This window comes from Lepidochelys kempii, chromosome 18 (assembly GCF_965140265.1).
Source record: "Lepidochelys kempii isolate rLepKem1 chromosome 18, rLepKem1.hap2, whole genome shotgun sequence".
Taxonomy (NCBI): Eukaryota; Metazoa; Chordata; order Testudines; family Cheloniidae; genus Lepidochelys; species Lepidochelys kempii.
The window spans coordinates 3262584-3281311 of record NC_133273.1 but is presented as its reverse complement, the minus strand read 5'-3'; the positions used below and the strand labels follow the sequence as shown (position 1 = coordinate 3281311).

At 54.9% G+C, this 18728-nt stretch overlaps 1 protein-coding gene across 2 annotated transcripts in view; it reads left to right on the top strand.

Annotated features, from left to right (window-relative positions):
• TRIM62 (tripartite motif containing 62) overlaps positions 1–7962 on the top strand; it is a 44564-nt gene extending 36602 nt beyond the window's left edge. The window contains exon 5 of one of the 2 annotated variants that reach the window (XM_073316465.1): positions 1617–7962. In XM_073316465.1, coding sequence (XP_073172566.1) covers positions 1617–2167 — 551 coding nt within the window. In that variant the 3' untranslated portion in view covers positions 2168–7962. The remainder of the gene's footprint in view (positions 1–1616) is intronic. The other variant, XM_073316466.1, reaches the window with a different exon arrangement.
• The last annotated feature ends 10766 nt before the right edge of the window (positions 7963–18728 follow it).

Here is an 18728-nt window from a genome sequence, read left to right as displayed (position 1 = left end):
GCCTGGCTCCCCTCACTGAGCTCGAGTGCCTGGCACCAGCCTTTCACTGATGAATGTGAAGTTACCAATGGTGTTAATTAATATCGCTGGGCAGCATCAGCTCTTTCAAGCCCAGCGCGGGGCATTTGTGAGCGCTGGGGACCTGAGCTTCCATAGAGGAGGCTGTGGGCCTTTCCCCACAGGGAGCCCCTTGCTAGGGGGCTGGGCAGTGGTGGGAAGAGAGAACTGCTTGTCCAAAGCTTGTGAGGGAGCCAGAGTCTCTATGGATCCTGGGGCCCCCAGCAAGGCGCCCCAGGAATCTACTGCTCCTGCCAGCCTGGAGCTGACCTTGTACTCCTGCCCTGTGGCTCCGAGCAGCGTGGGGCCCCTCTTGCCAAACCCCAGGAGGTCTGTTAGATGGAGCAGGCAGGGAGCTCTGGTGCTTCCCACCAGCCACCCCACCTTCTCCTTCTCCAGTGCCCTACTCCCCCTTGCAGCAAGATTCCTGCCCTCTTGGGCCTCCTGGCTCCACTCTCCCCTTTTCCCCCTATATCCATAGACCCATCCTCATCAAAGATTTCTTGAGGCAGGGTTGGGGCAGGGGCTGTCACCCTCTGTAGCTCGCTGGGGGGATCCCACCACAGACACCAAGGAAGCTGCTGCTTGTGCTGGAGCATCCCACATTGAGGCTACATCTGCACTGGCCCTGGAGTGTAATTTCGAGACGTACCCACGCTAGCTCTGATCGAGCTAGAACGCCGCAAATAACGCTGCAGCCACAGCTGCACAGATGGGGGAGGGTTAGCCGCCCTGCGTCCGCACCTAGGGTCTCAGGGAGGTTGTATGTGGGGCGGCTGGCCTCTGGTGCCACCGTGGCTACCTATCTATTTTTAGTGTGCTCGCTCACTCAGAGCTAGCCTGGGTACATCTCGAGCTGGGAGCCCAGCAGAGCCAAGCCCTGTGACACACCTGGTTGGAGTGTTTGTTATCCCACCCCAGATCAGCTCACCCAGGGCGTTGATCTGTGTGTCTAACTCCCACCACTGGGTGAGCTCTCAGAGATGTAGCCGTGGTGTGGGGTCCCCCAGAAAGGCCCCAAAGCATCAGCCCCCATCTCCGAGGCCCTGGCACATCTGTGCATATGGTCTGTACTCTGGCAAGAGCACTCCCTACCTCTTCGCATCTTCCTCCTCCTAAAGGAAGCTTCAGTGCCAAAGGGATTGCTAAGCAGTGTCACGGGTGCGATTTTAAATGCAGCCGAGGCACTGGTAGAGCCTAGCTAGCTATACTGCCTCTCCCGTGCTACAGGGCCGCAAGAAGGTCCCTCCAACAGCTTTCCCCGCCTGTGGGACCAGTCCCTGCACGGAGCACAAGGGCAGATGGGGAGTTACAGGGGGCTGGCTGCCGAGCCACCTGACTGATCCCATCACACGTCCCTCAGCACAGCCCCCTCTGGTGTCCCTGCAGCTCTTTGTGAAGTGCTGTCTGTGTGAGGGGTGGCTGGGTGGGTGTTTGTAGGCCCCTATTTTGGGGGCATTTACATTCCCGTTGCATAAGCAAGTGCTTTGCCTGTAATTGACTAGCCGTGTGGGGTGTGGCTAGGTTCTGAGCCCCTTCCTGTCCCTCTGCTTTCCCAGTGCCAGAAGCCCTCACGCTGGACCCCGTCACAGCTCACCAGCGTCTCATCCTGTCGGATGACTGCACCATCGTGGCCTACGGCAACTTGCACCCGCAGCCGCTGCAGGATTCACCCAAGCGCTTTGACGTGGAAGTGTCGGTGCTGGGCTCAGAGGCCTTCGGCAGCGGCGTGCACTACTGGGAGGTCATCGTCTCAGAGAAGACCCAGTGGATGATCGGGCTGGCACACGAGGCTGTCACCCGCAAGGGGAGCATTCAGATCCAGCCCAGCCGCGGCTTTTACTGCATCGTCATGCACGACGGCAACCAGTACAGCGCCTGCACCCAGCCCTGGACCCGGCTCAATGTTAAGAGCAAGCTAGAGAAAGTCGGCGTCTTCTTGGACTATGACAAAGGCCTCCTGATCTTCTACAATGCTGATGACATGTCGTGGCTGTACACCTTCCGGGAGAAGTTCCCCGGCAAGCTCTGCTCATACTTTAGTCCTGGCCAGAGCCATGCCAATGGCAAGAATGTGCAGCCACTCCGCATAAACACCGTCCGGATCTAGGAGGGAGCAGAGAAGGGAGCCTGGAGCTGTATAGAGCCTCCTGGCCGGCAGGCTGAGTCCAGAGTCCCTGCTAAGACAGTTCCCACCTACTCCTTTCTGCAGGCTCCAGGGCTGTGCCATTCCTAGCTCTGACCTCCTGGCATTATCCGGGTGCAGGAGGGTGCAGGGCTGGGGCTGGGGGGTTGTGGGGATGGAGGGAGGCCATGGAACTGTTGGTATTTCAGTGTGAGAGGATGCAGCATTCCTGCCTCCCTGTCTGCGTCAGCTTCCAGACTAACCCAAGGATTCGGGCTGAGTGTGGACATCCAGCTGGCTATCCCTGGCATGACCCCGGCATTGCCATGGGCACTCTGCCAGGATGGATGTAGGTGGGACCCTGTGCTGTTGGAGCCTCCTGCTGGCATGGAGCAGAGCTGCTGCTGAACCGCTGCTTGGTATCTCAGCTCACCTGTGAGCTCCTAGCTGGGTTTGCTCCTACGGACAGAGCATGAGCCATCCTGCACAGGGCTAGTGACCTGGCAGCATCTGCACTTCGTATGTGTTACATTGGCACTCAGGGGCCCCCGGCACCAAGGGGTCAGGATCCCGTGCTGCTAGGCCCTCTGCAAAGAAGTGGGTGGCAGCCTCTTTCCCAGAGAGCTGCAGTCTAGGTTTAAGACAAGGTGCAGCTAAGGGGGAGAGGGTGGGGAAGGACAAGGGGGAGGGTTAGATGAGCATGTTTTGCATAGTGGGCTGCAGTCTGGGCTTGCCAGCTGGGCTTGCAGTTCCTTTTAGCAGCAGCTGGAGGCTGAGGCAGCCTTGCCCTGTGCCTCCCTGAGAGCAGAGGGCTCAGATTGCCAGAGGTAAAGTCATAGAGCCACCAGGTCATCAAGCCTGACCGCCTGCATGTCACCGGCACCAGCACCATCCCGCACCCGAGCCTGAATCCAGCAACTGAAATGAGACCAAAGGTCTCCCCTATTTGGAGCCTGGGTTGGCAGTGCCCCAGGCAGAGCACAGGAGGGGCTGATGGCGCGGAAATGACTGAGGTACACCCAGGTAACCCTGGCAAGTGACTCACACACTGCAGAAGGCAGCAGAACTGCTCCCTCAGCTGATCCCAGCACAGGGCATGGGTGTCTGAGCAGGGATGGGGTGTGCGCATGACCCCAACGAGGGCCACCCTCCCCCAGGCCAGTTCCCTCTTGTGTGAGGCCCTCCCCCCCAGCTGTCCCCTTCACCAGGTTCGTTGGCTTGGGCAAAATCTGCCAAGAGGAGCCTGGATTGGAGTACCCCGGGAGCCAGCCTGGCTCCGCACCCTGATGGCTGCCTTAGGGGCAGACATGGCTGGTGCCTGGCCCCAGATCTGCCATGGGTAGAGGCCAGCTGAGGTGCATGACCCTCAGCCCAGCACTGGTGGAGCCTGCTCCGGCACTGTATGCCACAGTCCTTGTTGAAGCCAGTTTGGCACCAGGGAATAATGGTCAGCCGTGATCATGGCTTGGTCCTGTGGCAGCTGCCTGTGGTCTTCCCTGCCCAGAGCCCTGTGTGGACAGAACAGTCACTGCACCTGTGTAACCAGGCTGGCTGGTCCTCCTGGCGTCACGGGTAGCATGACACTGCGGAACACGTTGCTGGTGCTGCTCTGTGCATGCCATGGGGCTCTGCCCCGCTCAAGCGTGGTGGGATAGCAACTCAGGTTTTCCCAGAATGCACTGCTCCCAACACATAGGTAGCAGAGCACAGCTCCCTGGTGCTGCAGGTGGATCAGGTGAGTGCCAGTTACTGAGCACGGTGCACGTGCAGTGTGGGCAGCGCCCCTTGGCGCAGCTTGTTTCCTACGGAGTGGAGTGTTGACCTGCGGGTTGCCAGGACAGATCTGTGACTGTGACCGTGTACCCGGCTCCGGAGGCATACGTTCCTCCCTCCACCTCGCTCTGGAACAAGTGCCTTGGCTCTTGTCAGCGAGCGAGGTGTGCTTCAGGTTTCCCCGCACCCTCTCCCGGGTGGAGGTCACCTCTTGGGGGAACGCCTGCAGCTGCCTGGACTCGGGCAAACGCCTGAGCTGTGCAGTGGGCAAGGGCAGAGGGGGCTGGAGGAGAGGAACAAGGGATGCGAGAGGGGGATATCAGAGTAAAGGGTGGGGATAGGCAAGGTGTGTCAGGATAGGATAGGAGCGTGTGAGGCGGGTGACAGCCAATAAGCAAGGAGTCCCATTTCCTCTCTCCAGCTGGGGCAGCCTGAGCAGAGCCCCAGGAACCAGCAGCTCCTGGTTCTTTGTGCCATGGCCTCTCCCCGTGCGTGGTGGGGCAGACAGGTGATGGGGCAGTGCTCAGCCCAGTGCGGCCTGTCAGGCGCTACGCCTCACCCGGGAGGGACGCGCTCACACACTCCCTGGGCAGTGGCATTTTGCCAGGCGCTGCTAGTGGTACTGAGGCAGCCCGAAGGCGGCAGCCTTGGCAAGTACCCTGGCCATGGGAGGGGCTGGGATCGCCTAGCCCGACTGGGTCTCCCCGCAGCGACGGGCACTTTCACAGGCTCCAGACGTTGTGTCCTCCGAAGGCCCATACCAGGAAGCATGACGGGCTGGGCTCCTTGTTAACGATTCGTAGATATTTAGGTCAGAAGGGACCATCATGATCATCTAGTCCGACCTCCTGCACAACGCAGGCCACAGAATCTCACCCACCGCTCCTGCAAAAGACCTCACACCTATATCTGTGCTACTGAAGTCTTCAAATCGTGGTTTAAAGACTTCAAGGAGCAGAGAATCCTCCAGCAAGTGACCTGTGCCCCATGCTACAGAGGAAGGTGAAAAACCTCCCGGGCCTCTTCCAATCTGCCCTGGAGGAAAATTCCTTCCCCACCCCAAATATGGCAATCAGCTGAACCCTGAGCATATGGGCAAGATTCACCAGCCAGATACTACAGAAAATTCTTTCCTGGGTAACTCAGCTCCCACCCCATCTAATATCCCATCACAGGCCATTGGGCCTATTTACCATGAATATTTAATTACCAAAACCATGTTATCCCATCATAGCATCTCCTCCACACGGGGCAGAAGTTAGAGCACGTGACCCGGGTGGCCAACACACAGTGAGTAGTCAGTGTGATCAGCTCCAGCCGGCCCAGCAGCCAAGGGGGACGGGAAGCGCTCCAGTGCATACAGGTAGGGACCTTGGCCAGGAATCTGGATCGAGTAGCTAACAATAGAGAGTCTGAGACCGAGACTTTCCTAACAGGGGCTTCTGTTTTGGGGGGCCCCTTGGGCCTGATATCCAGGGGCACTGAGCGAACAACACCAGTGCCCATTAACACCAGCTAGAGCCTGGAAGAACAGGCCAAAAGGGGCTCACAACAGGCACCCAAAAGCAGCTGCTATGACTGAAGACATAGGCCTCACATTGTAGCCAGTTAGTGGTAGCACCTAGCCCAATTGGCACTAAGCCCATAGCTGGCCCAGGAGCCGGGGCCACTGGTCTGCACCCAGAGCAGCAGGGAGGCTAGCTGGGGGAAGTCCTGCCACCGGGAGGCGTGGAGCCTGCAGATTTGCCTTGGGGCTGTGGCAAGCGGTTGAAGGACAGATCTGGACAGGAGACGTCAAAGCCGGGCCCTGTCTGTGGAGATCCTCAAGGGGCAGCAGGGAGCTATGCACAATGGTGGGGAGCAGGCACAAAGCTGAACATTGAGGTAGTTCTCTTGAGGCTGCCTGGAGCCCATCTGGTGCTGGCCTGATGCCCTTACTCCCGTCTCAGGTCAAAGGCTCTGTGCCTTCAGCAGGAGTGTGTTTGTGACAGGCCCCGGGAATCAGTTCCATAATGGTGAGAACCCTGAGGCAGGGAAATAGACCCCCACGGAGTCACCAGGGCTTTGAGAAGGGCAGGAGGCTGATGAGACTTTCCAGTCTATGGTCACTGATCTCAACGCATCAGACAACAGAGCAAGAGCATCCCGATTTGCAGTTACAGCTGGGAAAACTGAGGCACAGAGAGGGGAAGGCACTTGGCCAGAGTCCCACGCAGCTCTGGGACTGATACCGACAGCAGATTCCTGGTTCTGGGCCCTGTCACCTCCCCCAGACCCAGGCTGGGCTTGGCTAGGTGCCCCAAGGGGAGAAGTCCATTGCTGGCGATGGATGTCACCAAACCCTCCCCCTCACTGCACCAGGAGGTCAGTGGAAGCACAGGGACCTTGGGCTTGCTGCAGTGCCTTTGTGGGCAATAGCGCCATGGTAGGAGTGTCTGAATGGCAGCCAGGAGGTCCCACGGGCAATGGGTGCAGAGACAATGTGGCAACAAGCCGGGTAGGGTGGCAGCCCCACACATGTGTGGCTCCAGCCCAGCCCACGGCAGCTGGCATGTGGTGAATTTCACGTGGCAACAGACTTGCTAAGTCCAGGTTTTGTGAGCACCAAGGAGCCGCTGTCTGCAGGCGTTTGGAGAGGCAAAGGGGGTGTTCCCCACTGGTATTTCTTGGCTCAGGGACTCCAGGCTGATCATGTTGCTTTGTAAATGAACGAACTTGGGACATGTCAGGGTCTCTGGTCTGAGCAAGGGGGAGCAGCCAGCTGTGCTCACTCTCTGTACAAGTGTGCGCAGCAGCCTGGTACATCGCTGCCTTGGGCACATCTGCTCCGTGCACTATGGGGAGAAGGGCGTGGACAGGGATTGCTCTGGTTGTACGAAGAGCCCGTTCTCCCCTTCCAGAGATCCAGCTGAGACATGAGCCATCCATCATAAGGACTCAAGATCCAGAGGACACTAGATGTTGTGACTGGACTCAGGCCCTCCTGTCCTCCTACCCCTGTGAGCTGGATCACATGCAGTGTGGTTTGCTTCTTGCCCCTTCTGGGGCCATGTCTTGTCAGCCACCAGGCTCCCTGGAGACTTTCTGTTCAGTGAATGGCCAACGCTAATTGCTGCTCTGCAGCCTGGCCTGGCTGCTCACTTGGTGACAGAGAGGGGAAGAATAATGCTCCCCCATTTTACGGCTTCCACTGGAGGTAGCCGATGAGCAACACTTCCTCCTACCAGGAGTTGGGCTTTCTGCCCTCCAAGGCACCAGCTGGCTATTCTGTGCTGAGTGCCTGGCTGCAGACTCCCCCACCTGGAGAGCTACTCCCCTCTCTGAGTACTTGCACACAGCCCGGTGGATGTAGGGGAGCAAAACCCAACATCACTGGTGACATGTGGTGTCTCCCCCATCCTGGCCCAGTTCTTTCTGGGAAAACAGGTCCAGCTTGCAGACCAGACTGAGGACGCTATTTGGAGGGAGGTGCTGGAACTCAGCCCCATCCCACTTTGGGGATGAATCCTGAAAACTCCTTCTGTGTGTAGGGAGTCCTATGGGGTGTAGCCCCATGAGTTTACTCGTCTGAGCAGGTTCAGCCTCTTGGCAAGGAGGCTGCTCTGTTGAAGTCACTGAGAAATCTCGTGGTATGGACAGGAGCTGCAGGGAGAGAGCTGGTGTGGTGGGGGGACAGCATCCCTCTGTCGCCTGGCAGGATGGAGTGTCGCAGGGTAATGCACCCACGGGCTGCGATCCTGCAAGGCAAGCTCAGTGCCTGGCATGAGTCGGCCCTTCCTGGCTTCACCATCCAAGTGACTCCAGTGCCTGCTGGGTGCACTTCCACTTCCATCTCCACCACCTGCCTGCGTGCTCCGCCAGTGCTGTGCTTTTTCCTTTTGCAGAAGCTGATGGATTCTGTATTTATTCCTAGCTCCGTAGCACGTAGTCTCTGACTGCTGCAATAAAGGCAACTTTCTAAAAAAGAGGAATGGAAACTTGTTTCTGCAATGCAGCCGCCCCCGGAGCTCCTGCCTTCCCCTCCTGGCCCATCTCCTTGCAGACGCCCCGCGGATTGCATGCAAACACAGACAAAGGACAACAATGCAGCTGGCAGCCAGACCTGCAGAAAGGCTGCCATTTGCATGCTATTGTTCTGCCGAATGGATCTCCATTGGCTCATAACATTCCTACCGCACACACACACCCCCACCAAGGTAGCAGGCATTATACACAGTTCTTGGGCCCGATTCTCTTCTCACTGGTGCAATTCTATTAACCTGAATCAAGTGACCACTCATGGATAACTATGAGAACAGATTGGGTCCTTTACCTATGTGCCACAGGAATCAGGCCCTACCACGAGATCGCAACACCACAGGCCTGACTCAGTGGAGTCACACCACACTGGGTTTTACACCATTGTAGCCATGGGACCTGATCCTCCTCTCAGTTACAAAATACTGCTGTTGGCAACTGTAATGCTCCTCTCTTGGGGAGCGCGGCCGTGTGGTCATGGCTGCAACTCCTGACATTCAAGGGGATTGTGGGAGGGGAGCCCGGGCGCTCCTACTCCACTGAGCTCTGATCCAGGGCCCTTTGGGCTACTGGAAGTCTGGCAACCAAGGCTGTCCACCCTGGGCCTCTTCCTCTCATCCACCCCCCTGGGGTCAGCTCAGTCCAAGGCTTTCCCCTCATGGGGAGATCCAAACCACAAGGAGACCCATGTCCACTGGATCCTTCCCTCTCTGGTTGTCTCTGGGGTGGGTCCTCCTTTCCCTCAGGTAGAGCCCCTTTGGGCAGCTGTGTCAGAGCCGTTAGGCTTCCCTCTGCGCTGCTGGAGCTGTGGGCTGCAGATCTGCTCACCTCCAGCTCTGCCACGCAAATGAGCTAATTCCTGGCCTTTTAATTCCCTCAACAGATGGAGTATTTGCTGCAGGTGTGGCGGGGTGGGGCTGGCTGAGCCCAAAATAATCCCTTAACCCCTTATTGCCCAGCACCCCATCACAGCAACAAAGAGCCAGCCAGCCCTAAGGCACAGCCAGACAGCTCAAGATGCACAGGTAAACTGAGGCACCGGGAATGCCCTGATACTGCAATGATGGCCATATTTGTGCCAAGATAGTGACTTGCCCAAGGTCTCAGAGCTAGTCAGTGACAGGGACCTTGATTCCCTCTCTGCTGCTGTTTCGCTAAGACAATTCCATCTGTGTTAGATGAAGGTTGGGGGAGAGGAGCTGGATGGAGTCTCCTGGGTATTATGCATCATTGGCCTGGCTCCTCCAGCCATCCAGGATTACAGAAAATGCAGGACTAGCTAAGCGCCCCCCACCCCCATCTCTGCTGACAAAATGAGCTCTCTTACCAACTCCTCTTCCTAATGGGCGAGCTGCAGCGAGCCAATTCTGTACCACGACTAGGACTTTCTCCAGAGGGAGCCTTGGCAGTGCCATCTGCACTTAAGGACGTCATCTGTCAGCTCAGCATGGCCACGCCTGGGCCTGCATTCAGAGGCGCCAATTGAATTGCAAAGCTGCTGTCAGTGCTGACTCTCAAGCCAGCTCAGGAGGGGGCAGAGCCTCCTTGTGCACTTGCAAACAAGCGAGGGAGAAAATAGATTCTGGGAAAATAAGGAACAAAGGATTTGCACAGACCAAGTGGAGCCACAAATGCAGATTCTGCCCTCAGTTATCAAATGGGGCAAAGCCAAAGGGACTCCACAGTAAACAGTTTCAGCTAAAGTTTTCATTTGGGGGTTTAAAAATTTATATTTGTTGCTTTACAAAACCCAAGATTTTTTTGAAAATGAAAACCCAAAAATTGTTACTGAAAAAATCGCCGGGGGGGGAGTCATTAAGTTTTCCCATAAAAATTTAAAAGAAAGAGACAAAAGAAATTTCCTGACCTTCCCTTGGTGAATCCATGCTGACTGTTCCTGATCACTTTCCTCTCATGCAAGTGCTTCAGGATTGATTATTTGAGGACCTGCTCCATGATTTTTCCGGGGACTGAAGTGAGGCTTACTGGCCTGTAGTTCCCAGGATCCTCCTTCTTCCCTTTTTTAAAGATTGGCACTACATTAGCCTTTTTCCAGTCATCTGGGACTTCCCCCGTTCGCCACGAGTTTTCAAAGATAATGGCCAATGGCTCTGCAATCACAGCCGCCAGTTCCTTTAGCACTCTCGGATGCAACTCATCCGGCCCCATGGACTTGTGCACATCCAGTTTTTCTAAATAGTCCCTAACCACCTCTTTCTCCACAGAGGGCTGGCCATCTATTCCCCATGTTGTGATGCCCAGCACAGCAGTCTGGGAGCTGACCTTGTTCGTGAAGACAGAGGCAAAAAAAGCATTGAGTACATTAGCTTTTTCCACATCCTCCGTCACTAGGTTGCCTCCCTCATTCATTAAGGGGCCCACACTTTCCTTGGCTTTCTTCTTGTTGCCAACATACCTGAAGAAACCCTTCTTGTTACTCTTGACATCTCTGGCTAGCTGCAGCTCCAGGTGCGATTTGGCCCTCCTAATTTCATTCCTACATGCCCGAGCAATATTTTTATACTCTTCCCTGGTCATATGTCCAACCTTCCACTTCTTGTAAGCTTCTTTTTTATGCTTAAGATCTGCTAGGATTTCACCGTTAAGCCAAGCTGGTCGCCCGCCATATTTACTATTCTTTCGACACATCAGGATGGTTTGTCCCTGTAACCTCAACAGGGATTCCTTGAAATACAGCCAGCTCTCCTGGACTCCTTTCCCCTGCATGTTAGTCCCCCAGGGGATCCTACCCATCCGTTCCCTGAGGGAGTCGAAGTCTGCTTTCCTGAAGTCCAGGGTCCGTATCCTGCTGCTTACCTTTCTTCCCTGCGTCAGGATCCTGAACTCAACCAACTCATGGTCACTGCCTCCCAAATTCCCATCCACTTTTGCTTCCCCCACTAATTCTTCCCGGTTTGTGAGCAGCAGGTCAAGAAAAGCTCCCCCCTAGTTGGCTGGTCTAGGACTTGCACCAGGAAATTGTCCCCTACGCTTTCCAAAAACTTCCTGGATTGTCTATGCACCGCTGTATTGCTCTCCCAGCAGATATGAGGAAAATTAAAGTCGCCCATGAGAACCAGGGCGTGCGATCTAGTAGCTTCCGTGAGCTTGTCTCTCTCATGAGCAGAAGTTGGTCCAGTAAAAGGTATTCCCTCCCCCACCTTGTCGCTCTGATATCCAGGGGCCAACATGGCTACAACACTGCATGTGCCAAGTCCTCCAAGCAGCTTATGAGTCTGCATTAGAAAAGCAGCTAAGGGATTTATGTAGCCTCCATTGCTGCAAAATCTCAGCATCTCACCATCTTTAACAGATTTATCCTCACACCGCCTGCGAGGCAAGACAGGGCTGTTATCTCCATTGTACAGATGGAAGAAACTGAGGCACAGAGCAGCGAAGTACCTTACTCACGCTCCCACAGGAGAGCTGTGGCAAAGCAAGGATTTGAACCATGGTCTCCCTAGTCCTATGCTAGAGCTTCTCTGAGTCTGTCATCAATTTATAAATGCCATGGAGTCCAACCAGGATGTTTGCCTGGTAAATTGCTGCCCGCAGATGAAGGGATTGAACCTGTCCTCTGGCACCCAGCACCCTCTGAAACCCAAGACACCCCAGAGCTCATGGCCATTGGAGGGGACAGTGCCTCTTGCTGGGATATTTCTGTCTCTCCCCACGCCCCTCCCCCCCCGCCGCCCCCCATTGCCTGGCCTCTCTGGAAGCACCAGGCACATGGTAACATGCTGGCTGTGTGAGCGAGTGGCTGGCCCACAGGCCGATCAAGGGAAGGCGGATCTCCCTAGCTCCAAGGGCCAAGGCCTCATTCCAGCCTCCTGTGGGCGTTGGGAGAACTTGTAATTTGACACAGGAACACCAGGCAGTGTCTGCAGCCGGGTGTCGTTACCCACCGGCAGGGCAGCCTGCTTAGCCTTTGGTTTGCTGGTTCCTTTCGCAGCTGCCTGGACCCGGGAAGGGGATTCTCAGGCCCCGCGCCCCCTCCTCCGACCTGCAATGCCAGAGGAGCAGGGTGAGTGAGACAGACTCCCACAGATGCTTCCCCTGCGAATAGGGAGGCTATTGGTAAGACAGAGCTGGGACTCCCCCGGGGAGGCACTGCCCAGCCAAGCCCTTGGGACCTTGGGTGCCAGGGTTGGGGAAGGGTGGCAGAATGCCAGGGGGGCCAGGGAGCCAGGCTGGATTTAGCGTGGGGGGCAGCTGGGCTGGGAGAGCGGCATGTTGACAAGATGTCTCCTCTGCCCTTTCCAGAGCCAGCAGCCCCACGGCAGGACACAGCCACATTGCTGGGGGGTCGGGGGGAGCTACCTGCACGGGAATGCACGGGAGCTAGCTCCTCCCGGAGGCCATGAGTCTGCAGCTCTTCCATGTCTGAGTTCATACTGAAGGCTGGGGCATGTGAGAATTCTCTGTGCAGGGGAAACTAGTGGATTTTAATAAAAACAATTATTTGCTGGTTGGAATAAAAACTTGGGTGGTTGGAGATCCCTGAGGCCCAGAGTTGTTATCCCCTGGTTTAAACACAGAGTCAGTGGACAGAACAAGAGAAATTTTCAAAAATAAACTTGTTTTATATTCAAAAAGATATTCAAAAAGAAAACTGTTCTATCAATACAACAATATGTTTATTTTGCATATCACCTGGTCATAGCACTCATCCATTTGAAAAACACCTTACAGTCCAAATACTATTTGGGGTAACACCCCCACAGCTCCCCCCCCATAGTCTGGTGGTTAGGAACCCCCCCAACCCCACAGCTTGGTGGTCAGGACACTCATCTAGGATACTAGAGACCCAGGTTATTGCTCATCTCTAAGGCTCCGTGATTGTCACAGAGGTCACAGAAGTCACGGATTCTGTGACTTTCTGTGACCTCCGTGACTTCTGCAGCGACTGGTGCAGCTGGCCTGGGGGCAATCTGCTGGGGCAGTCTTGGCCTCCCTGCCCCACAGCAGCAGGAGTTTGGGTGTGTGTGTGGTGGGGGGGCTCAGGGCTGGGGGTTGGGCTGCCGGATGGTGCTTACCTGCAGGGAGCTCCCAACAAGCGCTCCCCTCCCTCATCTCCTAGCTCCACGGGCTGCCTCCTCCCACAGGCACCACCCCCGCAGCTCCCATTGGTAACGGTTCCCAGCCAATGGGAGCTGCAGAACCAGGGCCTGGGGCAGAGCAGAGGCAGCCCGTGGCGCTAGGAGCTGCCGTAGTGTTGCCAACTTAGCGACTTTGTCACTACATTTAGTGACTTTTTGGTTTCCTCAGCGAGCAAAGAAGTGTCCAAGTGACCAGCGACAAATCTAGCGACTTTCACTGCCAATGACAGTGACGTTCAGAGAAAGTCGTCACCAACAGGCGTAGTCACCAAATCATTCACAAGCAGCTCAATAGTGTTAATAAAATCCATTCCATGCTCTTCTGACTATGTTCTGTTGCACCCAAAGTCAGTGTCATTATGTCTCAACTGAGCACGTCCTCGGAAGGAATCGCATTCCAGGGCCGCTTGCGCTGAGATCACTCGAATCTGCAGGCGAGGAAATGAAGTTTGTGGAGACTAATTAAATATGTTGCTAAAGCCAGGCGCACATTGGAGAGAGCAGCACATTAGCCAGGGCTTGTTTTTACCCAGAGGTGTTCTTTGTTGCTGCTCCGTAGTACTGTAGGTAGCCCAGCCTGTGATGCAGGGGAAGATGGCTAATGAAGCAGGCTGGGTGTGGGAGGCAGGTTAGCCAACAAGGAGAGCTGCATGGATGGAAGATAAATTCATGGAGGTTAAGTCCATTAATGGCTATTAGCCAGGATGGGTAGAAGGGCTTGGCTACACTTGTGAGGTAGAGCACATTAAAGCAGCCCCGGGCGCCCCAGCTCACTCCCCGTCCACACTGGCAAGGCATGTAGAGTGCTCGGACTCCACGGCTCGAGCGCCGCTGGTACTCCACCTCGGCGAGAAGATTAATGCTTGTCGCGCCTCGGCTGAAACGCCCGGGCGTCAGTGTGAACGAGGTGTTGCATTACTGCGCTCTGATCAGCCTCCGGAAACGTCCCATAATCCCCTTAAGTCACGTGGCCACTCTTGTCATTGTTTAGCCTTCGCCTAGGAATGTGGATATGCCCTTTGAAAGCTCGAAGCAAGCCGTTACTGTGGAATGCTGTGTGTGAGAGAGAGGCGGGGGCAGGGGGGTCTGCTGCTGTCTGAACTTACAAGACAGCATGCTGACGTGCTTGCCTCTCTGCTGCTTTGGTGCAGCCAGCTCTGGGGGCAACAGGGGGAGCTCAGTCTTTGGGTCTGTGCCCAGGGAGGGGGAAAGGGGGCCAGCTGCACTGTGGACGCTAGGACACTGGAAACGAGGCTGAGCACCCTGCTATGGCCACCTTACACACCTCACCCAACAGTCACCAAATGCCAGCAGAATCCCACATCTTCCAGGTGCCTTGGCCAGGGAGTGGCAGAAGCAGGGAAGGGAGTGCAGGGGGCTTGAGAAATTGGTGAATAATTCCATCACCACTGGAGGGCACTCCGCAGGGCCCAGGGAAGAGCACCCGCGAGGCTGATGGGCACCTTGGCTGCCAGCTCAGGGTGTTCCAGGCCAGGACATGCTGCTGGCAAGCTCATGGGGATGGCACTGAAATGTATCTGTTTCACACCTTCACACCAGCTGCCCCTGCAGAAATGTGGATCCCCCCCAGGAAAATAACGTACTGGTGATTAAACGATGCTGCCTGGGCCCCCCGTTCCCCTCCTGGCAGTGAGAGCAGCACCATTATCATCTGTTTATAAAGCAAACAGGGCAGCATGGTGCACAGGCCTCCCCACGCCAGCACTGCTGATAGCCAGCCAGGGCATAGGGCTCTGGCACACACAGGTGTGGCTGGAATTCACCAGCAGCAACTCTACCCCATGCTTCCAGTGAGCCCCTCCCCACCCAGGGCAAAACTGCCCCAGGCAGCATAGGGCCATCAGTGGTTAAACAGCACCATGGCCCAGGGCTGGGCCCTCTGCTGAGGGGTGAGTGTCACTCCCTGTATTTCCTCCCCATTAATCCCTGGGCATCGCTCCCCTTTTGCCCACCCTGCAGGCATGTCTGAGCTCCCTCCAATTCACCCCCTCCTTGGCTTCTTCTGCCAGCACCAGGGTCAGTGGGGCAGGACACGCCAGACACAGCCCTGACTTAGGGCATCTGGCCTGAGCTGCTGTGGAACTGCTACTGGCCTGTGGTGCGAGGAGGCAGCTTTGCTCAGATGCTCCGGGCTCATCCGCATGAGAAAGCTGCAGTTTGGACACCCATTGGGGCAGCCCCACGCAGGCCCCTGGGCACAGGGATTTCAGGCAGGGTGGGGCTTGGGGCTTGCTGGAAAACAACAATTCCACTGCAGGAAAACATTGGAGGTTTCAAACTCTGGTGTAATTCCACATCAGATCAAATCCCAATGGCTTGACATTTTTCCTGAAAAGCAGGACACTCCTCCCCAACCTGATCCTCCTGGCCGCCTGGTGGTCAGGACAACTGCCAAGGCCAGGGCACCCTCCCCAGCCTGGTGGTCAGGACAACCCTCCAAGGCCAGGGCACCCTCCCCAGCCTGGTGGTCAGGACAACCCTCCAAGGCCAGGGCACACCCCCATGCCCAGGACACTCACCTAGGATACTAGAGACCCAGTGTGACATTCTATATCTTGGGGGAGCATCCTGGAACCCCCATAGTCCTCATTTTATATAATCGTGATTTTACATATAAAGCATGCCTTGTAAGGTATCGGGGAAAGGTTATGAACTGCTGAAAGTCATTTCTCTATCCATATATGTATAGCAGGAGTATTGTATGTATTAGCAGGAGTGTTGTAAGCAAGACACAAGAAGTAATTTTTCCACTCTACTCCATGCTGATGAGGCCTCAACTGGAATATTTTGTCCAGTTCTGGGCACCACATTTCAGGAAAGATGTGGACAAATTGGAGAAAGTCCAGAGAAGAGCAACAAAAACGATTAAAGGTCTAGAAAACATGACCGATGAGGGAAGATTGAAAAAATTGGGTTTGTTTAGCCTGGAGAAGAGAAGACTGAGAGGGGACATGATAACAGTTTTCAAGTATGTAAAAGGTTGTTACAAGGAGGAGGGAGAAAAATTGTTCTTCTTAACCTCTGAGGATAGGACAAGAAGCAATGGGCTTAAATTGCAGCAAGGGAGGTTTAGGTTGGACATTAGAAAAAACTTTCTAACTGTCAAGAGTGGTTAAGCACTGGAATAAATTGCCGAGGGAGGTTGTGGAATCTCCATCATTGGGGATTTTTAAGAGCAGGTTGGACAAACACCTGTCAGGGATGGTCGAGCTCAGTGCTACTCAAGCTATCTCATGTGGGGGACCGGCAATTTTTTTCCCCAATGTGCCCACAGACCGGCAGCCGATGGCTCGCGGACCAGCATCGGTCCGCGGACCACCACTTTGAGTAGCACTGGTCTAGATAATACTTAGTCCTGCCTTGAGTGCAGGGGACTGGATAGGATGACCTCTCAAGATCCTTTCCAGTTCTATGATTCTATCATTAATGCATATGAAGTTATGAGAATTGTGTTGTATGGTGGTCACTAAAACATGCTGTAAGTTGGGGAATCAGCCAGCTTTTAGATCCCCAGGGGTAACAGCAAGGAAAGTAACCAACGCCCAGGCGGGGTGTCAAACAAACAACCCATCAACAGCCATTGTCCAGCAAGGGAGCTACAATTCAGTGACTCACCGGCATGAGGTCACACCAGGGGAATTGCTCAACCTTTCCTGGAGACTCAGCAATGCCCCAGACATGCCTAGACTTGTGTTCTACAAGCACATGGACTGAGGGTATAAACCAGACACAGTGGCCACGTGCTGGGCCTTTCTCCTGCTCCCACCTATGCTGCAAGCAACAAAGACACTCAGAAGAAGACTGAAGACTGTAGCTGAGGGGACTGGCCCAGATTTAAGGGACTACAGATATTAAGGACTGCAATATCCAGTCTGGTGAGAAAAACTGCTTAATCTAGATGTTGCCATGTCTAATAGGGTTCAGAATTTAGACTGTGTGCTTGTATTTTATTTCCTTAGGCAAAAAGTCAGTTAGTTACCAATCACTTAATATCACTTAAAATCTATCTTTTGTAGTCAATAAATCTGTTTTACTGTTGATCTTTACCAGTGAATTTGTATGAAGTGTGTGGCAAATCTGCTCAGGTTTACAAAAGCTGGTGTATGTCCACTTTCCATTGATGAAGTGGTGAACCAATTAATAAATCTGCATTGCTCATCTTGAGCAGTGCAAGATGGTATATTCCTGAGGTACAGTGCTGGGAGCTGGGGGGATTTGGCTCTAGGGCCTTTCTCTGCGTGATTGGCTCTGGGAGCATCCATGCAATCTAGCTGGCTGTGGGGCTCCACATGCGGTTGTGTTGAGTGATGATAGCGCCTGGAGGGGTTGCTGCTGGTCCCTAGTGAGGCATTGTGAGACACAGCCCAGGCTGAAGAGAGTTCAGGGGGCACAGCGGTCCCACAGTCCCAGGCTATACCCCGGGGAGCTCGTCACACCCAGGTCAAGTTGCTACTCTGAATCTAGCAGAGGAGGGGCTTGAACTATGACTTCCACACCCTGGGGAGGGCCTGCGCCCTTGGGATGCAGCTGGGGGCCTCTCTCTCTCTCTCTCACTCTCTCTCTCTCCTTCCTGCTTCCAGAATCTGGCTGTGGGAAACCTTCGTGACAAAGCCTGTGTCCACACCAGCCCATTTCCAGAGCCCTGTCTGTATTCACAAGGGAACGTGGTGTGGGAAGTTTTCCAATCCACTCTAGTTGAGAGCAGCTTGTAGCCCTTTAGCTTAACCCTGCTCCTTCATCGACGTAAACTAAACCAAAATAAGCCTCGCTTTAAACCAAATTCAGCATGTCCACATGGGGGTTTGCACCAGTGCAGTTAAACCCTCGTAAAGTCACACCTAAAGTTCAACTGATGCAGCTTTCCCTCCCCCCCCCCCCCCGCAGATGGGCCTTTATTGCACCTGACTCACCGGCCAAAGCTGAGCAGGGGCTGGGGAGGGAGGGGGCTGGGCATTCTTGGCTTCCAACATGCTCCCATGCATGGGTAGGGGTCAGTGTCTCCTATTCGGCACAGCTACAGTAATGGAGCCCCTTGGTTTGGCTGCCTGGGTGGTTTCCCCCTGAGGAACCAGGGGCCAGATGGACATATCACTGACGAGGAGATAAAGAGTGGAGGCCTGTCAGGGCTGTGCCAGTGATAAACAAGACACAAAAATCACGTGTTCCCTTCAGAGGACATCAGTCCTGGAAAGGCAGCAAAGACCTAGGGCTGGAGGGGACCCCCTGACTCTTCAAATTCAGGCCCCTGCTCACACAGACAACCCAACAATATCCTCCCATGCACAATGCTAAAAGGAAACCTGAAAGGGGCTGCCTTGTTCCCCAGGGCTCACCCTCCTTTACTGTGGTCCTCAACCCATCTTCAGATCAATGCCCCCCTCCACCTCATCTTCATTTCTCATAGGCCACAAGGCCATCACTATCTGCCATCAACTGGCCTGTGCCCACCAAACCAGCATAAAGCCAGAAACTCAACCCGCTCCCCAGAAATGCTCTCATTAGTGGCCTGAGATCATACCATGTGCTCCAGACACCACCCTCCCACCCACTGTCTTGCCATGAGCTGGGGAACTCCAGCTGCCTCCTCAACCCTCCCATTGACTGGAAGCCAGATGGTGCCAATCCCATTTACCATC